The sequence below is a fragment of the Leguminivora glycinivorella genome, chromosome 8, assembly GCF_023078275.1.
Source record: "Leguminivora glycinivorella isolate SPB_JAAS2020 chromosome 8, LegGlyc_1.1, whole genome shotgun sequence".
NCBI classification, from domain to species: domain Eukaryota; kingdom Metazoa; phylum Arthropoda; class Insecta; order Lepidoptera; family Tortricidae; genus Leguminivora; species Leguminivora glycinivorella.
This window is the reverse complement of record NC_062978.1, coordinates 14,897,283-14,919,398: the sequence shown is the minus strand read 5'-3', so window position 1 is coordinate 14,919,398 and position 22,116 is coordinate 14,897,283. Positions and strand designations below refer to the sequence as shown.

Below are 22,116 nucleotides of genomic sequence, written 5' to 3'. Positions count from 1 at the left end.
GACAAAAAAAAACACAAAATAAAAAAGAATGAAAATAAAAATTGTAGGTATCGTCTTTCAAAAGAGTTCTATTGTTGTTAGAGTAATAAAAACAAGTAAATGGATGTTGTCTGCCAATCAATTGCAATAGCACCGCCGGCTTCGTAAACCATATAGTGCATATAGGCTTCTAACTACAAAAGTATTGAAAAGCTTTCAGTTATTCAACATGATAGGTTTTACGTTACAAAAAACCGACCCGTTTTACAAAACCTATCTGACATATAAAATCACGATCGCAGCAGTGAAAAAAGCTTCATGAAATCAAATACGAGTACTATGGTAACAATTTATATGCAAAAATCTCTTTCATTTGTCAAATTGGAATACGACAAAAATTTTAAAGTAAACGGGTATATTAATGAGCGGGATGGAATTCGTCATTGAATAATTCATAAAATCCTTCCGCTTAGCATTGGGACTTGGGACTCAAGCTGTCAAAAACAAAATGGAAATCAACGTCAATCTGTATTAGCCTTTTAAATCTGCGGCTGAGTTACAAAACCGATAATAACTCCAATAGCGATCAAACCATCGATGTTCATAATATTTTATGTGCCTAATTTATATCTGGTTTGTCACTAAGAAACAGGCTAAAATTAAAAATTTCTACGAGACGATACACGCCAAATTTTTTAAGTCTGCGTGCGATACTACATATTTTAAATTAAAGGAAAAATTCACACCTCCGGAGGGACTCTAACCTACCATCTACTGCATTGCCGGTGCAGCCGCCGCTATGATCAACTAATTAATATATAATTTATACTTCAAAATACAACATTTCAAATCAATTGGTCAAAGATATCTGCTTCAAAATTGAGTCGCAAGATTTCAACCGTACATGCATACCTTCGTACATTGCAAGTTAAATAAAAAGCTTGTAAAATAAAAACAAAACTGTCTTCAAACTACCATGTTTACAGATAGAGCATGACTTTTCTCTTTGTTTTATCTGTCTCCGGTTTCCTTTAATCGACATGGATGCTGAGTCGATAGCGTTTCGGCATTTTCCAAGAGATGGTCGTTTACCAAAGATATACATAATTACGTATATTAACAATATAATAAATAAATTAAAAAAAAAAATATATATATATATATATATATATATATAAAGTTTATGAGAAAACGTACTTCGGAAAATTTTAAAACGAATTGATGATCGTTTAGATCGCGCCACGCCCTTGATTGAGACTCGATTAGATGGCGACACTTATTAATATTTAACAATACTAACATATTATACTATCTACTGAAGAATATAGGCCTTCAACTGAAGTTCTAAAAGTTTTGATCCTTTGCCGGGAGATAGCAGCAAATGTACCGTGAGTAATAAAACTTACTTTGACAATGAGTCTCTATAATAGCTACCTACTCCATTGTCTTTGCCTTTACATAAAATAATGCATTTAACAATCGAGAAACTTTGCTAGTTCAAAACGGGCAACTGAAGTGGAAAGAGTCAACTGCGCGAGTTCAGATACATTTATGAAGAAAGTTACCGGCATAACAGTCCTCTTGTCCGAATTACCTAAATCTTGCAAGTTAAATTTAGCCTTCTCTTGCATTTTCTCGCAGTTTCCGATTAAGCTGAAAATTGGCATGTACAGTCAGTCACCTTCCTATGTACCTACAGTCACCTGCAATAATAAATATGTTTCACGACGAAAACTGCAATACTATATGACACGATCTTATTTTGTAGACCCATACGGAAGGATTTCAATGGAAAAAATCCAAGATGGCGCCTGTAATTGTATGGGATATCGGTCCGACATCCGATATCGGATCGGATTATGTGAAAACGCACTAAGACAACATAATTTTGCGAACATCAAAGAGCAAAATGTTTGCCGGGGACTGTAAGTAAGTCGAGTAACATTGTAATTTTATGGTAGGTACGTATACCACCGAGAAGATACAAATTATCGAATGATGGAGACCTATCTCCATCATTCGATAATTTGTATCTTCTCGGTGGTATAGGTACCTACCATAAAATTACCTCCTAAGGTATCCGAGGTATATATAGAAACTGTGATAAAAAAATAAAACCAAAAGTAAGTAGGTAAGCGATAAAAACTTGTACAGTCGCTGTCAAATGAGCGCCGGAAGTGCTCACAAATATCTGAACACGCCTCTATTGCAAACGTGTTAGAAGTGAAATTTAATTTTTTTATGAATTATCATTGAACATTCTGCAAAAACTTATATTTAAAAGGTATGGGTACCGTTGGAGATAAAGGGACAGACAGACAGCAAAGCGATTCTATACAGGTTTCGTTTTTTCTTTCAGTCAAGGAATCCTAAAAAATGCAAATCAAATTCATAATCTTTTTGTAAACTTAATCAGAATAATTCACAAAGACACTAACCGGGCACGAAATAAAAAAATCAATTAGGATTCCATCATCCAGATCGGAACCGTGGCCGCGGCATCATTTACCATAAAATGCCTTTTGTTGATTAAGCTACTTATGCAAATTAAACCTCTCGAGGAAATCTTGGCTTTTCATTTCGAGATGTTTTACTTTGGCCAATTTGCCATTAGGTGAGAAGCAAAAAGGTTGATGATATTTTAATCTCCATGGTTAGGTATTTTATTTTATGAAATAATTCCTGAAATTCGTAGTTTGTTAGTGCGTTGCTGGATCACTCTTTTTTATTAGCCGAATGGGTAAATGGGCCGAACTCGATTACAAATAAAAAAGTGGTATTTTTCATGCGGCATTAAAGTACTAGGTATCATTTGGAGGGGATACCCCCATTTGCCAGAATTTCATTTGCCATAATTTTATTTGCCATCCTATTCAACAATCATAATTTTGTTTCTCATAACATCTTATGCCATAATCATTGTTTACTATATTAATCTAGTGCCAGAAACTTTGTTTCCCATAAAGTCAGTTTCCATAATGTCATTTGTCAGAATCATCGAAATCCGTAATTACCACATTCCATACCATCATTTGTCATACAAATTAGCGTCCAGAAAAGTCAATTTCCATAATGTACTTTGGCAGAATCGAAAACTACTATAATAGGTACTAGAAGGACTAGAGAATGAAACTGGTATCAGAAAGTAGGTTAGGTTAGGTTAGAACTGACCCCCTGGAAAATGAAACTGCTATCAGAAAGTAGGTTAGGTTAGGTTAGAACTGTGAACCTCTGGAAAAGGAAACTGCTTGAAAAGTAGGTTAGGTTAGGTTAGAACTGCGACCCCCTGGAAAATGAAACTGCTATCAGAAAGTAGGTTAGGTTAGCTTAGAACTGTGACCCCTGGAAAATGAAACTGCTATCAGAAAGTAGGTTAGGTTAGGTAATAATATGGGCAACAATTAATATGGCAATAATTGCTTATGGCGTTTGAATATTCTATGAAACCATATTATTGCACTTAATAATATGGCTAACAAATAGTATGGCATTGTATGATTATGGAAGGTAATATTCGGATAAACAACGAGTATGTCATATGATTTTTATGGTAAACAAATCATTCGGGCAAATGAAATTCAGGCAAGTTAGATTCGGGCAAATGAATATTATGTTAAATGACTGTCGGGCAAACAATAGACAACCCATTTGGAGGGCGACTGAAAAGTCCAAATTTTTGGGCAAGTCCTCAAACTCACTCGAAGTGGACGACCGCTCTACGAAACCGATTTTCCATACAAATGTGGTCCTTATTTTTTTGGATATTGACAGTATTTGAAATTTCCTCAATAATTCAAATTACCTATTGAGATTTTTTTTATTTATATGTAATTATGTTTGCCCCTACGTTTGATTTTTTATTAGGTAGGTACCTTGGTTATTGTAAAAATTAGAAGCGATAAACAGATTTAATACAATTTTGTAAATGATTCTATTTCTCATAATAGTCAATTTAAAAAAACCGGCCAAGAGCGTGTCGGGCCACGCTCAGTGTAGGGTTCCGTAGTTTTTCGTATTTTTCTCAAAAACTGCTGAACCTATCAAGTTCAAAATAATTTTCCTAGAAAGTCTTTACAAAGTTCTACTTTGGTGATTTTTTTTATATTTTTTAAACATATGGTTCAAAAGTTAGAGGGGGGGGGACGCACTTTTTTTTCCTTTAGGAGCGATTATTTCCGAAAATATTAATATTATCAAAAAACGATCTTAGAAAACCCTTATTCATTTTTAAATACCTATCCAACAATATATCACACGTTGGGGTTGGAATGAAAAAAAATATCAGCACTTGTAGCTACTTTACATGTAGGGGGGGTACCCTAATAAAACATTTTTTTCCATTTTTTATTTTTGCACTTTGTCGGCGTGATTGATATACATATTGGTACCAAATTTCAGCTTTCTAGTGCTTACGGTTACTGAGATTGTCCGCGGACGGACGGACGGACGGACGGACGGACGGACAGACAGACATGGCGAAACTATAAGGGTTCCTAGTTGACTACGGAACCCTAAAAATGACAATAATTCAAATAATGTAAAAAGTCTTCTATAATATCCACACATCTAAGGAAGAAAATCAGGACTCCTCATCCTCCTATTAATATGATGACTGCTGAAGGTCGAGACTCGAGAGTGAGGATATGAGTTCAACTAGATCTACATAAATCTTTATTGAAAACACCCTGAAAGTATTTTTCAGAACTGTATGGGTAGCAATGGTGACGATAACTTACTGGGCCATATGTCAAAGTCTGCGGCATCATTCATTAATCATTTTGATAACTGCAGAGCGGAAAAGGGTCAAATCGTTTATACATATATGCCTATGCTACCTACACAATTCTCCTAAAAATGTTCTCTAAACTAGAAACTATTTTCTCTGCTTCCCAATATCTAGAATTTCTTGAGTAAACTCTTTGAATACACTTTGCTGAACTTAAAATAACTGAACAGTCATAAGGATTTCGTAAATGCGCTCTGGAGGCAGGCGGAGCCTCTCTGGTGCAGACATTTCGAAGTTTATCTTTTTAGAGTGCGGCTTTACGGGTATTAATATTAAAGCAGATTGTTAACCATGGGATGAAATGAATTCATTTTGAGGTAGTTTGGCATTCGGAGGCATTGAGGGCGACAATAGTCCGAGACTAAAATTGTGCCTTTCATTTAACAATCTATTTAATACAAGGAAACTTAAATAAAATAAGAATAAGCCTTCATTGTATACCTTGAGGTTACCTAATAGGTAGTTAAAAAATAGTATTGTATATAATCGTGATATAATACAAAGCTTTTCAGTCGAGTACCATGTTTAGGCCACGAAGCTTGCTGAGTGGCCTAATAGTACGGTACGAAAATGAAAAGCTTAATTATATCACTATTGTATACAATACTTTTTCTACGAGTCATCATCTTCATCATCAATGGACGGAAATATCATCATTCATGCAAGTTAAAGTAATGTTATTAACATAACTAAAGTCAACTATAATGAGCTTATTATAATTGAGTCGGAACTGCCATAGAGTATCCAACACTGAAAAGTTAGCACTTATAGTTTAGTCTGTGGTGTCCTAATTGACAGATTACAGTCGACAAGTAAAAAAATATATGAACTTGGAAAGGAAAATGCTCTAGTGCAAAAACGTATCACTTTAGAACTTTCAGCTTGAGAGAGAAATGAAAAGTAAATTTTTACAATATTACTAGGTAAACCTATGTAATATTACTGCATGGGTAGGTAGGTTACAATATTACTAGGTAAACCTATGTAATATATACTAATAGTGTAGAGCAGGAAAAGCAACTAAATACTGTGCGAGCTTTTTTTAGTTAAAAGTATTTTTCTCATTTGCCTAATTTTTAAAGCGCTAACGAACGAATGTCTAATGAGGGACCGCCTAATGAGAGCATGAATAATTTATTATCAGTGTAGAAACATCCAAATTACTTACTTGCACAAAGTATAATGAATCGAATGAGTGAATTTGAGTAGATACATTAAATGCGACAATTAAAATTACATTGACATTATTATAAAGTCAGGTGGGGCAATAATTAATTTATTTTGCTTTGGAACTCGGGGAATAATCTTGATACCTACGCAAATGTTCTAAGTTGTTTTTTTAATGAATTTGGTACTTATCTTAAATCTGCTGGGGCCCTTACGGATACGCTTCGGCCCATCGGGATCTTTTGTGTAATTACCCCTATGATCCTAAGATCCTTCAGCTATTCAGGAGCTTCTCGACCATTTCCACGTATCTGAATATGAGGCTCATGGGTAGGTGTGAAGTCCTTTGGTACCAGGTAACCTGCTCCAAAGTTTTTCATTCTTTATCTGACGCGGGCATCACATTCACACATTAGATGCCTGACGGAGTGAGTTTTTCCTCTTCACCACAATCAGTGTTGTCAGAGTGTCCCATCTTGGCCAAAATCCCTTTGACCCCGTAATGGTCCGTGAACACCCCCGTTATCATTTGGAGCTGTATTTTGCTTAGTTTCACTAGCTTCCTGCTTCACGCAGAGTCTACCCTCTGCATAGAGAGCTTTGCATGCTTCAGACCTACCAGGGCAGTGGGATGCCTCTTTTTGGTGTTTAGCCTTTGTTTGGTCTTTCATAGCCATTTTAATGGTTCCCTGTGAATGGCCCACAAATGGTTCCGGACCTTGTCTTCAGATCCGGCCTTACGACTACCGACAATTAGGTACTTAATTTTATTTTAAGTTGTTATATTTATTTATTTATTAAGGGTTGCCAACAGGTGTAATACCAAAAAAACATGACGTAGTATTCACCCAATTACAGGCAAACACAGGTTGTTACAATTATAAAAATATATAGCCAAAACACAATAATAAAATTACAATTAAACAACGACATGCAGATCATGCAGATACGAGTAGGTAACCAAATCAAGTTAAATAAAATTTAAACAGATGTGAACATAACTATCCCAGAACATTACTACAGTTTTTAATACCTATTTATCTAATTTACAATTTACCTCCAAAACCCTCCTTACTCCTCGTTTTACAAAAACTCTCGTTCGACGGTAGGTAATACCTCCTCAACAAAAAGACAAGTACCTAAATTAAACGTAGATTTCGGCACCCCAGGGAAAATTAACCCATCCGAGAATCACGCGAGATTCGCCTTCATTCCCGACATCGTATACACTGTTCGGTGACCATAAAGAAGTGGAATTTCAAAGCCGCGGAGAACCCTCAGCGAAGCCGTTATACGCCTCGAGCGGGCTCAGTCGAGAGCCCCGAGCGACGCGTCGAATAACTCTCGCGGCCAAGATTTACGCGGCACACTAAACCCTCTGCTCATTTAAAATTCACACAAAGGCCAGACTTTAATTAGTTTCCTAAATAAGCAGAACTGAAATTAGATTCTGACCAACTTTATATTTATTATCTCAACGAAGGAGTTTTTAAAGCGGAACTGCAAACGCATCGGCACAAATTTAATCTCCGATAGAAATTGAGATTTTCATTCAACGTTTCCCTTCAGCCGGGGATATGCGGGAAAATCTCCGTGAGCGGTCATAAATATTTTCACAGGAGATTTGTGGATGTTGACGTTGAAATTTCTAACACCAGCCGAAAGCGTTTGGTCTAAATGGAGCTGGTGTAATGGGCCATTAGGTTGGAGCGTCCGCATTTGGCAGCTGCTGTCTTTTAAATGTAGTTCCTCGAAAATTTTATCAAAATTATATTTTATAATCTGCATTAATGCGCAGTGAGTTTAGATCCTTCTACTCGTATAAACGCAGTTCACTGAGCATCGAGAATATGGATGCTTAATGTGGAGGCATAATGTGTTTTATAACAAACTTGACCTTATGTTCATTTCTGCTGTGGTCAATCAGGAATGAATATAGGTACCTACTTTCAGATCGATAGTTTACTTACACTGCTATCAGAACTAGGTATTTAAGTACCTACCTACTTAGTTCTCGAGATGATAGATCGCACCGTAACGGTTACTTTTGTACCTTTTTGATGTGGAACCGTTAATAGTTATTTGTTATACAAGGGGGCAAAGTTGTATTTTAACGCTGAGTGTGGAATTGAAAAACGAGCAAGTGAAAGGATTCTATAGTTGAACCAAGAGCGAAGCGAGTGGTTCGAGAATAGAATCCTGAACTTGCGAGTTTTTTAACACACGAGAAGTAAAATACATTTGCACCCGAGTGTAACACAAAACTTTTCCCCTCACTATAGCGAGGAAACTACAACGCAAAAAATGCGTTTATCACTGCTTCCAGTAGTTCTACAGGTGGTAAATCGTCTTTATTACTAGATTCACCTACTTTTATCAATTTTAAAGCAGTTAATTTGACTTTATTCAAGGTCAAATTACTTTACCCACTAGTGGATAAAATGCGTTTTTACCCGCTGGTATTAAAGGACAAAACACGTGTTTCCGAGCTAGTGTGGGGAAAAGGTCTATTACTTGTTTATTTTTAGAAACGATAGCAATATTTACGAAACGGTGACAAGAAAATCCAGGATTTATTTATTGTTTCAATCCGAACAAGGTAACATGGACACTTTAATTGGTTTCCTTCGAAAAGTATAACTTTCTGCCAACAGGGCTACCTAGATCTGTAAATATCACCAAACTCCGTTCGGCGATGACACATTAAGCCGAGTAAAAATTTATCACTTTGTTACGAAGAGATATGGCGAGATTATATAATTTGAATTTTCAATTCACTCTTATAGTCTCTCTTGGGGATTTAGGTAATCGAGTCACGATTTCAACTGAAAAAAAAGCAACAAATCTTTAGCAATTTCGAGGTCCACTCTGCAGTTTTGCCCACACGTTGTAGTTGTAGGTAGGCATCACGTAAGTACTATAAATATCTAATCTAGTAAACAAAATTCATCCAAGTAAACGAAAACGACGTCACTTCCGCTAACACCAGTAAGCTGTAATTACCTAGTGATTACCTATTTACCAATTTTTCTACTCGTCGACTTTAATCTGTCAATTAGGACACCTCAGACTAAACTATATAAGTGCTGACTTTTTAGTGTTGGATAGTGTTTGACACTTAAGACCCACTTGTACCAACCACTTAACTCAGAGTTATGGTTTCATTACAGACCTTCTACATTTCTAATTAATTGTAGTAGAGTTATACTTTAGTTAGAACTTAGAATTAGTATAGTATCAATTGTAATTTCAATTCAATTTTAAATATTTTCTAAATATGTACATGTGACGTGTAAAAGTGCCCCTGTGGCCTATTTGCTGAATTAATTATTTTGATATTTTGATTTTTGATTTTGTTCACTTTAGTTAACTGTAATAATGTCAAAAATAGAACTTCATACAAGCTATATACTAATTTGCGATAAGGTCTAAGGCCGTTTTCACATTATCCGATCCGATATCGGATGTCGGACCGACATCCTACATCCGATAAAAGCTTCTGATAGTGTCGGATGTAGGTCCGTTAAAACGCATTGTTCTAAATCAATGAAGTATGATTTTGTATCAAAAAATATTAAAAAAATGTTTTATATTTAATAATTATAAGCACTATATTCCAAATATTATATTGTAAAATTAAAATAACGAGCATAAAAAATACTCAGAGTGTCAGTCAGTATCCGCAATTCGGACATCTTACATTTTACATCCTTCCTACATCCGATATCGGATCGGATAATGTGAAAACGGCCTAAATCTCGACTGGGCGGCAATTCGTCACTACTTTTAAAAAATCTCGTATCTCACGCTGTTCCTCAAAGTTAAAACGCAGTAAGGATATATGCATTCTATACATACTTACTACAATTTTCTTTTCATTGACAGACGAAGATACAAGTGTTTTTTAAAGTAGTGACGAATTGTAACTAATCCATTTTTTCCATTATTATAGGTATACTATGATGTTGAGTTTTAGATGTACCCACTGAACACGCCTACCATATATGTATATAACCGGTGGACACTCTATTTAATAATGCAAACATGGAAAAAATGGACCAGTTACATTTGTCCCACAGTCGAGATTTGCCCCGCTGTACCTTACCTGGCAAATTTTTCTGCTTCTCTGAAACACATTTTTTTTTCTCGCGTTATCGACCAATCAGAGACAGTTATTACTAACAATTGGTTGCCAAGAAATTCGATGTTGATACAACGATGAACAACGCTATTAACATTAATTTTAACTCGAATGATGATATTGTTCGTCCATTGATGATGAAGATGATGACCCATAGATCAAGTATTGTATACAATAGGAATACAGTGAATCCTGGATAAGTGAGACTTCAAGGGACGACAAAATGTATCTCACTTAAAGAGGTATTCCACTTATTCAGGGTCTCAGTTAGATAGGTATAATACAATGTTTGTCTCACGTACAGAGGGTATCACTAATAGAGGCCAGAATAGGGGGATGTGTCAGTTATAGAGGTGATAGGGTGTTTTTCATATAGTTATTATTAGTTGCATACTAAAAGAAAAGGAAAATAAGCCTTGTCTTTAAATAAAATATAAGACTTTTAATGTAATTGTGTCATAGAAATTTTATATTATGAAAGTTATATTTTTTTATAATTTTTATGTTACAAATCGAAATTTTAGTTTTAATTACTTAAAGTAACCAAGAAAATCCTTAAACTCACCTAAACACAAATAATCAATCGCGTAATTTACAGATGGGCTAAGAATTATTAAAAATATGGAAATAGATTTTCAATAAAGTTCAAGTTACAGAGGTCATAGATTGACTGTATCTCAGATACAGAGGTAAATTTCTATAAAATTCTTAACAAACAATTAAGTGAATATACATTTCAAATATAGTCTCAGTAATAGAGGTAAAATACACACTCTGTCTCACTAATAGAGGGAAATGTGTCTAAAAAATCGAAAAGGCTAATCTCAGTTATAGTCTGTTTTGTCTCACTGAGGTAAATCGGTGCGAAAGTGTCGGGACCGCACCTTGGGTCCCATCTAAAGAGGTTTCTCACTTATCCAGGTCCCACTTAACCAGGTTTCACTGTATAATTAAGCTTTTCACTCTCGTACCGTACATGGTATTCCACATGGTACTCGACTGAAAAGCTCTGTATTATATCACGATTGTATAAAATACTATTAAAACTCCATGACTGTCCATATTACCAGCAAAATCTGGACCGAACAGCTATTGTCCGTCCTTTGACGCTCTTGCAATAACGATTCGATTAATTTTCACTCGACCGTGTGCCCCGCTCAGAGGCTTTCGTATTACCCACGTATTACCTATAGTGCTGTTGCTGTACGCTGGCGCGGCGGCGGTAGACTTGTCTATCGTCTTTATGATTGGCTAGAACCAATCTGTAATCAAACTTACACCTTGTACCTATAATATATCGAATAGAAGTTAAAATCATTATTTTTAAAATCGGGACTTAATCGCGTATAACTACATATTAAACTAACCTCCAACGTTTCAAGGACGGCGTTGTCCCCGTGGTCTCGGAGAAGACTGGCTTGAAATTTAATTTAGAAGTTAAAATATCTCGTTATAAATGTGTAGCTTTGTTTAACCTTCTAAGATGCTTCCACAAACTACTAAGAAGATACTACGGATGCTTCTAAGCACTTACTTATGTAATGTAAGTAATGAATAGGTACCTACGACACTTAACGTTAAGTATGTTTCTATTTCACAAATAATTGAAAATTACTTTATCTATTTCTTCTATCTCAATTACTTAGTGTATTTTACTTCATAAAATCATAACCATTTACAAATTGCAAGTAAGCATTCATTGATTGCTAAAACGTGGCTGAGGTCGCGGTTGGAAAGAAGCAGCGCGGACATGGCGATTTCCAAAAAACATAATATAATTACCTACTAATACTCGTAATGAGTGATCAAGTGCATAAAATAAACAATATATGTATAACAACTGGGGCACATATCCCCTTGTAACCGTGTATCTCTCGCTTTGTGCCCTAAGTTGCATAATTTACCTATAAGTACCTTCTATATTATGACTTTTACTAACTCATATTTGCTCGTGTAATCTCCTGCAAAGCCGCACAGAAACCTGCCTGGCTAGCTTAGATACCAATATAGTTTACCAGTGAAAAATTGGGCAAGTCAAGCCCTTAGGCACCCAAGGGTCAGACCCCGGATCAACTGCGGCCTAACTTACCTACAGGCCGGGAAAAGTTTGTGGTTGAAGAGTTGGCACAGTACCTACAGCAGTTGTTGGGTACCTATTAAGTATACAAAACGCAATTGGCCCTTTTATATGAGACAGGTAGGTATAATAGTTATTTATTTCAATGCGTGTCGCATCACATCACAGGAAATATGTAAAACATTTTTTTTTAAATACTTAATAAAAATATACCTAAACAAAATAAATTAAACATCTTGAAATATTAGATAGCTACAGGGGTAAAGTAATTAAAGTAAATGTAACACATATAATAAATAAATCAAATTAAAACTATTCTAAACTAATAGTTGACAAGCTAAACTAATCACCTAAATCAAAAGAGCCAAAAATGCTAGCAGCATTTCCGCGATACACAGCCAGCGAAGTTTGTTGGACCAGGTAAGAGCCGGAACAGGGGGAAATATTATGTTTAAAATATTAATTCACACTTATGCTACGAGTAGCATAAAAGCAAAAGCCGCTTTACGAAATGGGGCTGTAAAATACCTAGTTATTTGTTTTGCAGGGGGGCAAAGTTTATGTTTAACTGTAGGTTCCAATCTTCCAATATTATAGCCGCGATACATTCCAATATTGAACAGCGATCGTATTGAGTCACGGAAATGGTCAGGGCATAGCGATTATCAATTCCTAACAGTATTTTCTAACACGTATGATATAAAGCCTTATGAATTAAACGAAAGTTAGATTTAAAAAAAAACCTGTAGCAAAAAAATTGCCGTCGGGCTGAACTAGCTAATATGCAGGTATTAATCGTCTAAAGTATACTAACTCTGCATTATCCCAAAGTTTCATCCTTGAGAAAACTATGAAGGTCTTAACGGCTCTGGGCTCTCAGTCTATTACGGGGCAGTCCCCTTTCAGTGACATAGCAGAGCCATCTATAATTCTATAATATAACTAATGTTCATTGCATAAAGCGCCATCTCACGGTTATATTTTGAACTCCTATGTTTCCAACGTTTCCAACCAACTAAGTTGGTTCTCATTGCTCACAATATGCTTTCTTAATTTAGTTTTGTTATTTGGCAAATCGAGTTAAACCTAATTAGAGTCGTTTTATTAAATTAAATTATCCTTACGTCAAATTGCCATTAATAAACGTAATGAATATGACAGTTATTACGAAATCTCTCATGCAATTGGTTTTTGAAATTAAAGCAAAGAATCCACCAATAAGAACCTTACCTGTCGACCTGCTACACCACATAATAGACAATAGAAAACGACTTACGTTACGTCAAAAACAAGTTCTTCGGAATCTGTCAGTCCGATGACTGTACATTCAGTGTATCCGCCTTAAAATTAATCAGTTTATAGTTATTAAAAAGTAAGTAAAAGAGTTTATTATTGGTGTAAATATACGTGTGAATGTGACTATGTATTGTTCGCATCGTGAGGAACTATTGATTACATTCCGTACTGATCCTTAGTTATTCATCACGTCATTGATTTTCATTACAAAATACGTTATCTTGCTTTGTTCTATTTCTTTTCTAAAGATATTACAATAATAGGTGATATATAAGCGCAATGACTTCTTTTTACGCAGTAGCATAGTTAATGCTACGATTAATGTCACGCATTGACAATCGCAATAAGGTTAAACTTAACGCTTTATTTGGTGGTTTCCTCTGTTATTGTGTTTATATACATAAAAGAAAGTATTTTAGAATGTCATTAGCCCACTTCTCTAAGTCATAGTTTAGTTGTGTTTTATTGGGTGTAGTAGATTTGGTCAATTGCTATTATTTGATCTGCTTAATTGGGAGAGTTATGAAAATGTGTCAGGCCGCTGCGCCGCCGCGCGCACAGCGACGCCCTAATTTATACTTCCAGCTCGCTCCCACTTCCACCATGTCCATGCTAAGATATGTTTATCACAATATATACTTCCTACCTTTCTAGATAACACTGATAAGATAGTGTATGTGTATGTAGTGTAGTGTATCTGACTAAGCATATGAGTCTCAACTGTTTGAGGTACTTGGATTTGATGCAATAATCTCTTTTGAAATTGTTGTAGGTAAAGCAGATTCAACATGGCCCAAGTACAAGCTTTATATGACTTTACTGGTGAACCAGGCACCACTGAGATGTCAATCACAACAGGAGAAGTGCTGACACTGTTGAACACTGAAATTGGCGAAGGTTGGTGGGAAGGCCAGAATGCTCAAGGTCAAACTGGGCTTTTTCCTGCCGCTTATGTGAAAAAGGTGGATGAACCAATATCTACACAAACTAAAACAGCCCCAGCTGCACCAAGATATGACCAAGCAAATGATGACTGGGGTGACACTAACTACCAACGCAACCCTTCACAAGAAGACGGTTGGGATGACGACTGGGATGATGATACTTACTCTGAAATTGGTCCTAGTGCTCAGCAACAGAAACAGTATAACCATCAGACACCCTTAGCACCGCTGCCTGGAATGCCCATTAATGAGTACAATCAGAATATTGATGACACTGCATCTACTTTCAGCTCAACGGTAGGAACTGTAAGAAAAAATAAATTTGCCCCATCTTCCAAAGTAAGCGGAGAAAGCTACCTCCTGGCAACCCTTAATGTGGAAGTGCCCGACTCAGAAAAAGTATACATAGTACAAAACGAAGAAGGTTATGTGTGGTCTCCCATCACTCAACCCTATTATGTCACTGTGGCTTCTCCTAAGAAAGAGTCAAAATTCAAGGGTATAAAAAGCTTCATTGCATATCAATTGACTCCTTCATTTAATAATATTCAAGTGTCCAGAAGGTACAAACACTTTGACTGGCTTCATGAAAGATTGCAAGAGAAGTTCACACTGATCCCCATCCCGCCTCTTCCAGACAAACAGATCTCTGGTAGATATGATGAACAGCTAATTGAGCGCAGAAGAGTACAACTGCAAGAGTTTGTAGACTGGATGTGCAAGCATCCTGTGCTCTCAAAATGTGAAGTCTGGCAACACTTCCTCACATGCACTGATGAGAAGCGCTGGAAAGCCGGCAAGCGACAGGCAGAGAAAGATATTTTGATAGGCCTCAATTACTGCATATCTCTGGTCGTTCCAGAAAAAGCTTTGTTGCAATCCCATGTAGACCAGATAACAGAACAGTCCCACACTTTTTTTGCTAGCATGGATTCCTCTGTCAAATTCCTTACAAACATGAGTGTTGCACAAAGCAAAAAGTTCCAGAGTCAGTATAAGATTGATTGTCAGAAAGTGGGTGAAGCATTTTACAATTTGGGTAATGCTCTCAGTCTGGATGAAGGATCAGTAGTTTCCACCTCCAAACTGACATCTGCTATTAAGATGACTGGCGGAGCTTACATAGAGATTGGTAGAATGTATGATGAACAACCTAAATATGATTGGGACCCATTGGGTGATAAATTCCATCTATATAAAGGTATTGTAGGCAGCTTCCCGATGCGTTAGCCAATCACAAAGGAGCCGTTGCAAAGAAACGAGAATGTGAAAAACTTACTGCGGAACACAAAATGGAAGTTGCACAGCTCAATGAAGTATTAAGAAGGACTGATGTTATTTCGTATGCGCTTCTTGCCGAGATTAATCATTTTAAAGCAGAACGGACAATTGACTTGAAGGCCACAATGCAAAAATTCTTGACGCAACAGATCACATTTTACAAAAAGATTGTTGACAAGTTAGAGAGCACATTGCACCAGTTTGATGACTAGGATTTGACTTCGGTTGAATGTGAGAAACATTGCGTACATAATGTTCTAAGAACTTTTTAATCATGTTAATAATATTAAACACGAACTACAAGTATTAAATGTTTGTAGAGATGCATTTGTTATAGAAAATCCAAAGGAAGGGTGCGAGACTACAATTAAGTGAATAAATGAATTTATAATGTATTGAATGTGATGCAATTGTGGACTGAACTAACTATAATAATATCTGTATGGTAAATCAATTGAGTTCTTTGTACATATAACTATTAAAGTTAATTATTTTATATCAATAATTTGTGATATGATATTTTTTATCAATTTATGTATACCGATTTCATACTGTACTGAATTGCTACGAATCAATTATTTTGAGACATATTTTGTATCTAATTTAGAATAAGTATTGTATTATATCCCATTCCATTTGTAAGATAATATAGGGTTCTAATAAAAATGTAATTTGTTCACTCTTGTTTAAATGTCTCGTTCAATAGGCTTACTTTACAGAGGCCATAGAAACTCTTGTACCTACCTCGTTTTACTTAATATCATTAAGCCTCGGCGTTTGATCGCCGAAACATATTCTAGTAAGTATGTTAAAGTAAAACGCTAAAATTAAATACTTGGTTAATAATGAATAGTAATTATGTTTTCCTCTTTGCAGGAGAGAGGAGGAGAGGATGTGCAGCAGAAGGTGAGGGCGCCGTGAGTGACCGGTGACCATGGCAGAAGAGAAGAAGAAGGACGGAACCCAACTCCTGAGCAAAAAGAAGAAAGTCAAACCGCGAAAATCTAGAGACGCAGACTGCTGCAGTGTAAACTTTCTAAAATGTGTTCTGCACATATTCAATGTGGTGTTTATGGTAAGTTCACATAATATACTCGTACATACAGATATTGTAACTTAACTCATGTAAGATAGTGCATCCTAATGATGTCTAGTCTAGAATGTTAACGTGACGGTGGATAGCGTACCGCATGAACGCGCTGTCCAACGTTATCTCACGCAGAAATTACATACTCATTGCCCAACACCTTACCACATTGTGAAGTTATCTTAATGAACTCTGTCATTGTCTGTCGTAAAGAACATTTGCCTAATATTGTTATACACTCATGATCTGATAATAGAATACGTAATCAAAAACGTTATGCGTAAAGAGACGAGCAAAGTAGGTAGGTACGTAATAATTAGGTACATGTGATTTTTTATTCGTTTCTTGATCGTTTTCATAATTTGGACCTATTCCTGCTTTATTGATGAGTTCATATTCTTGACTAGCTTTTGCCCGCGGCTTCGCACGCGTTAGAAAGAGACAAAATGTAGTCTATGTCACTTTCCATCCCTTCAACTATCTCCATTTAAAAAATCACGTCAGTTTGTCGCTCCGTTTTGCCGTGAAAGACGGACAAACAAACAGACACACACACTTTCCCATTTATAATATTAGTATGGATTTAAAGTTAAATAGTGAAAAGTACTATTTTTATATACAAATTCGCTGGATGATATAAAAGACTGACATGAATGTAAAGGATTTGATACAGTTTAATACTGAAATCGATCTGGCTAATCAGTTACGCTGGGAACGATAAGCAACTCTATCGCTTTTCTGTTGCAAATCGTTTGCAACGGATCTTAACGACTGGCTATTGTTATTGTCTAAGAGCTCAGTCCAGTGATCGAACCCAGGACTAACCTAGGCTTGTAGCCAGGAGTTAAAGCGCATGGTTATCTCTCACTATCGCTCGATTGAATTGTTGCGTCAAAGCTAGCTTGTCTGTTGGCCACAGGCCCTGGATAGAATTGCTTGGAAAAGTTACCAGAACAGATGTAAGCTAGGCGTAAGTGCGTTTTCAGATTAGGTACTTTTGCATCCTTCCTACATCCTATATCGGATGGGATAATGTAAAAGTGGTCTAACATCTTGATGTACAGTTTGCAGGCATAGGCGTGCTATGCGTCGGTGCGTGGACGGTGTCGTCGCGGCACCGCTACGTGCCGCTGCTGCCATCGCCGACGTATCCGGCCATCGCGTACCTGCTGATCGCCGCCGGCGCCGCCGGCCTGCCGCTGGCCGCGCTCGGCTGCTGCGGCCTCAAGACTGAGAACAGAACCAGTTTACTCTGTGTAAGTAGTTCACAATCATAGCAAACCGGTGTGCGTAGCCGAATGCACACGCTCACGATAATATCTCTTTCGTAGCTATCTATCTCTATCGCGCTAGCGGATTGGCGCGACAGAGCCAGACTAAATTTTTGCAGCGTTTCGGTGGCGTTTCGCGTAGCAAAAATGCCATTCGGATACGGGCCAGGGTGCCTTTCGAAGTCGAACGACAGAGCTGCTGTACCACCCCACCACGGCTAGCACATGATTGACGTGACAGTACCTAGTCGTGACATAGACCACACCTATTTTTGTAATTGTATTAATGACATAAGCGGTTAGTCTATCTAACGGCGAGATAATGTCACAACAGTCATGTGCTAGCTCTGGGAGTCGAGACGAGACATATTTTGTGATCGAGGAACAGGCAACAAAACGTTGATTGGTAATTGGCTTATACAGCAGACGCAGTAGATGTAGGGTGTAGACTATCGTATCAAAATACCTCCTTAATGGTTGCAGCTGTCATCTGCAAAGATGCTGTGGCCATCTATAATAGCGAAGCTGACCATCGCTTCTGCTACAACAACAGCAAATTGACGTTTTTGACATGCGACTAAATAAAACATTAATTACTAATCAGCCATATCTTCAAATTTAATGACATTATTCATTCTATATGACAGTTTATTTCTAACGGTTTAAAGCCGATCTTTAAAACTCGGCTCCAAATGAAGCTTGCAATATTTATTTTATTTACAACATCAAGGTAGGTAAATAAAATACTATTAAAATTGAATCTGTCAATTGATCATTTAAGATGACACACTTTCGAGTTTACGATGAGTCAAATCATACCGTAATTCATTTCTCGACCTTAGCAGTTGTGAACCTGACCTCTGACTCACTTGATAATCAATTGACCTTCGACTTCGTCCTTTGTTTTAGGCGGTGATATGTTAACATTGTTAACAAAACGCCGCGTAAACAACAACTAAACGATGATGTAATTTGAAATCGTGCCAAATCTTGGTAAAATTAACTATTGCCCTAGTTATACAGATTGATGTTGTAGGTATAGAGTAAAGATACCTACTGTAGACTGGTATGATCGCTGTGATCACATTACTCATGGCTAATTATAGTATTTCACAGGTGATGGATACTTCCATAAACACAGCCTATTAAAAATAAGTTTTGATCTGATGAATTTGGAAGAATTATTCCAGTTCCTTCTATCACATCGTCGGGTGACACGCATAAGTCACTAATTAAAATAAAACTATTTATCAAAAATCAATATTGTTTTTAAGGTGCATTAGGGCCCCATTAGGGTAATTCCGAATGACAGAAATTCTCTGGTAATTCCGAAAGGCGAACCTTGATATGATGGAAATAATGCCGGTTTTTGTGCGACTTTCGAAATTAGACGACTTTCGGAATTACCCTAATTACTTTAGATCACAAAGGCTCCGAATTTATGGTAGGTAGTACTTCGTGATCTTTGCTTTGCTCAGTGGTAGATACCCATAACCCATTGTGTGCACGGCGTCATCGTATATTGATATTGGGCTGTTTATATACATATTGTGATGTGGGGACTAAAGGAGAACTCACTTGTATGAGATATAGGTTTATTGTGCATAAGATTACAGTGTGCGACAACTTATATAGCATGGTTAGGAGTAGTAGTGTGAGTGTGGCCTGTCACACTACATCTCCCTCCTCATGGAAAAAAAAATAATTATCGGTTGAAATTAATCTTTTTTTTTTTACTGTAATTCTAGTATCGATCTTATTAATGAAAAGACAGAAAAATGCCATTTAAAACATTTAACATAAAACGCAATAAAAAATCATAAGTATCTATAAATATAGTTCATGGACATTCTCAACAGGCATAAGCATCACATCCTGGCAGGGTCGCCATGTGATGTGGGGACTAAAGGAGAACTCACTTGTATGAGATATAGGTTTATTGTGCATAAGATTACAGTGTGCGACAACTTATATAGCATGGTTAGGAGTAGTAGTGTGAGTGTGGCCTGTCACACTACAATATTTCGTGAGCGTCAGGACCCCTGGACCACTACAGATATTTGATGTTTAGTACATACTAAAATTTAGTACCTATTTGATACTATTTGGTACCTGAATATACTTCAACGGCACGGCCGGGCTCACAACTTTAAATTCCGTCATAACTTTTTTTGGTATGCCAAAAAAATTTGAAAAAAATATATTGACAGGTACCAAATAGGTAGTAAATATTGACTAAGATATCAATTAGTAGTGTTGTCTAGAACTATGTAAACCAAAAATGGTCCAGACATCCTGACGTCAGAATGTCTGGCCACTTTATTCGCTCGATTTTTCGATATCAGTGGAGGTACCAAATATATGTACTCAGGTACCAAATAGTATCAAATAGGTACTAAATTTTAGTATGTACTAAACATCAAATATCTGTAGTGGTCCAGGGGTCCTGACGCTCACCATATTTCGATATATGTGAGATGTTCTAGAAGACAGTACCTACGTAGGGTAACGGTAGGTAGATAATTACTTCAGCCGTTTGCTTTCACCCGACGACATATTAGGCTACCGTGGAACTCGACTTTCCTTAATGAAGCCCAATTCAGCCCTACTTTTGTCAATTTGTCTGCCAGATTTCAGGATTTTGTTATGATTTCAGTACACATACTTCCTTCTCATAACGTTCTTCCTGGAGGCGGGCGCGGGCGCGCTGGCGTACTACTACGAGGTGGAAGTGGAGCCCGAGCTCAAGGCCGGCCTCAACTCCACCTTCGTCAGCAACTACGCGCTCGACACCGTCGTCACCGCCGCCGTGGACCACATGCAGACTGAAGTAAGCTCGATTATGTCGGCTACGTTACATATAGGGATTGCAATCCGGTCCGGCGGATCCGGTAATCCGGCCGGATCCGGTGCTTTTTTCATGCCACCGGATCCGGTGTAAATCGCCGGATCCGGTAATGTAACACGATATGTTAAAATAGTGCAAAAATAATAATTTTAAGGCAACATTTGAACGTCGCTCAACAGGTGATTGCAATCCGGTCTGATTTCCAATCAAAAAATATTTTAGTACGTATGTTCTTTGCATTAGAAGGCCGTTTGGAAGTCAAATAATGTGCTCAAGCAACGCGTTACACTTTCCGTTTTGGAACTGTGTTATTGTTTGTTGGGATGCATAATGTGGAGTGGTGGAGAGTGACAAATAACCATGGTCTGAGGTCGATCCTTCGCGTTTTCTGGCCAGACACTATCCGAAATGGAGACCAATGGAGTATATAGCAGCTAACCGCGACACAAAAAGGAACATGGATGGCACACTATTCAAAGAGGGAAACGAAATAACGCAACCATTGCTTTTGGCTGAAAACCGCAAAATGCAAGTCGTGGCTCCGAGCGCCCTGGAAACTCATGGAAACGGTCCGTTGAGGATGGACTACGAGCGACCGGATCGAGCTGGAGCGAGACTACGAGGGTAGCTGAAGATAGGAAAGCGTGGCGCGAGCTCGTGAAGGCCCTTTGCACCTCTGTGGTGACGTAGGACTTCAAGATCAACAATGTTTTCAGCATAATATGAGAAGTATGAGAGCATATTGCTACGAGAATAATAAAATTCAAAGCTTAAAAATGAACATTTTTAAAAGGTAACCAGTAAGATTGTTGATTCAGCAATAGCAAATAATACTTACTAAGGTCAATTACTCTTGCTGGCTTTAATTTAGTTACTGTAGTTTTTCTTAACCGATACTGGATATTTTTATACAGACTGAGGAAAGGTTAACGCTGACTTTTAATAGTTATGCTTACTTAATATGATTGTGATACTTTTTTTGTTCTTCTTTTCATGTGAGTAAAGTTAACTGTAAAATAACACAATACAGGTTTTTTTAAAATACTGATCTATCTCATAACGCATGTATGTTTGTAGGTATGTTATAATGTCCGCTCTTTATCGTATCTTAAAAGCTCTATAGGTATTACTGTAAAACGTTACACTAATAATAATTTTGTTATCCTATCAAAGTTTCAAAAGAACGAAATAATTTGATTTGAGACTGATTATAATAGCAAAATTTACTTGTTAACTGGT

At 37.0% G+C, this 22,116-nt stretch overlaps 2 protein-coding genes across 9 annotated transcripts in view; both read left to right on the top strand.

The window, feature by feature from the left end:
* The window catches only part of LOC125228849 (CD151 antigen-like), a 239,643-nt gene that overhangs the window by 214,097 nt on the left and 3,430 nt on the right, over nt 1-22,116 (top strand). For 4 of the 8 annotated variants that reach the window (XM_048133541.1, XM_048133538.1, XM_048133540.1 and 1 more), the window contains 3 exons: nt 16,548-16,746; nt 17,823-18,014; nt 20,686-20,859. In XM_048133541.1, coding sequence (XP_047989498.1) covers nt 16,606-16,746; nt 17,823-18,014; nt 20,686-20,859 — 507 coding nt within the window. In that variant the 5' untranslated portion in view covers nt 16,548-16,605. Of the gene's footprint in view, nt 1-16,341; nt 16,471-16,547; nt 16,747-17,822; nt 18,015-20,685; nt 20,888-22,116 lie in introns of those variants that run through there. The other 4 variants (XM_048133543.1, XM_048133542.1, XM_048133544.1 and 1 more) reach the window with 4 other exon arrangements.
* On the top strand, nt 13,398-16,308 carry LOC125228847 (sorting nexin lst-4-like). Its single transcript, XM_048133536.1, is given in 3 exon segments — nt 13,398-13,522; nt 14,219-15,600; nt 15,603-16,308. Coding segments are annotated over 2 exon segments (1,647 nt in total). The 5' UTR covers nt 13,398-13,522; nt 14,219-14,234; the 3' UTR covers nt 15,884-16,308.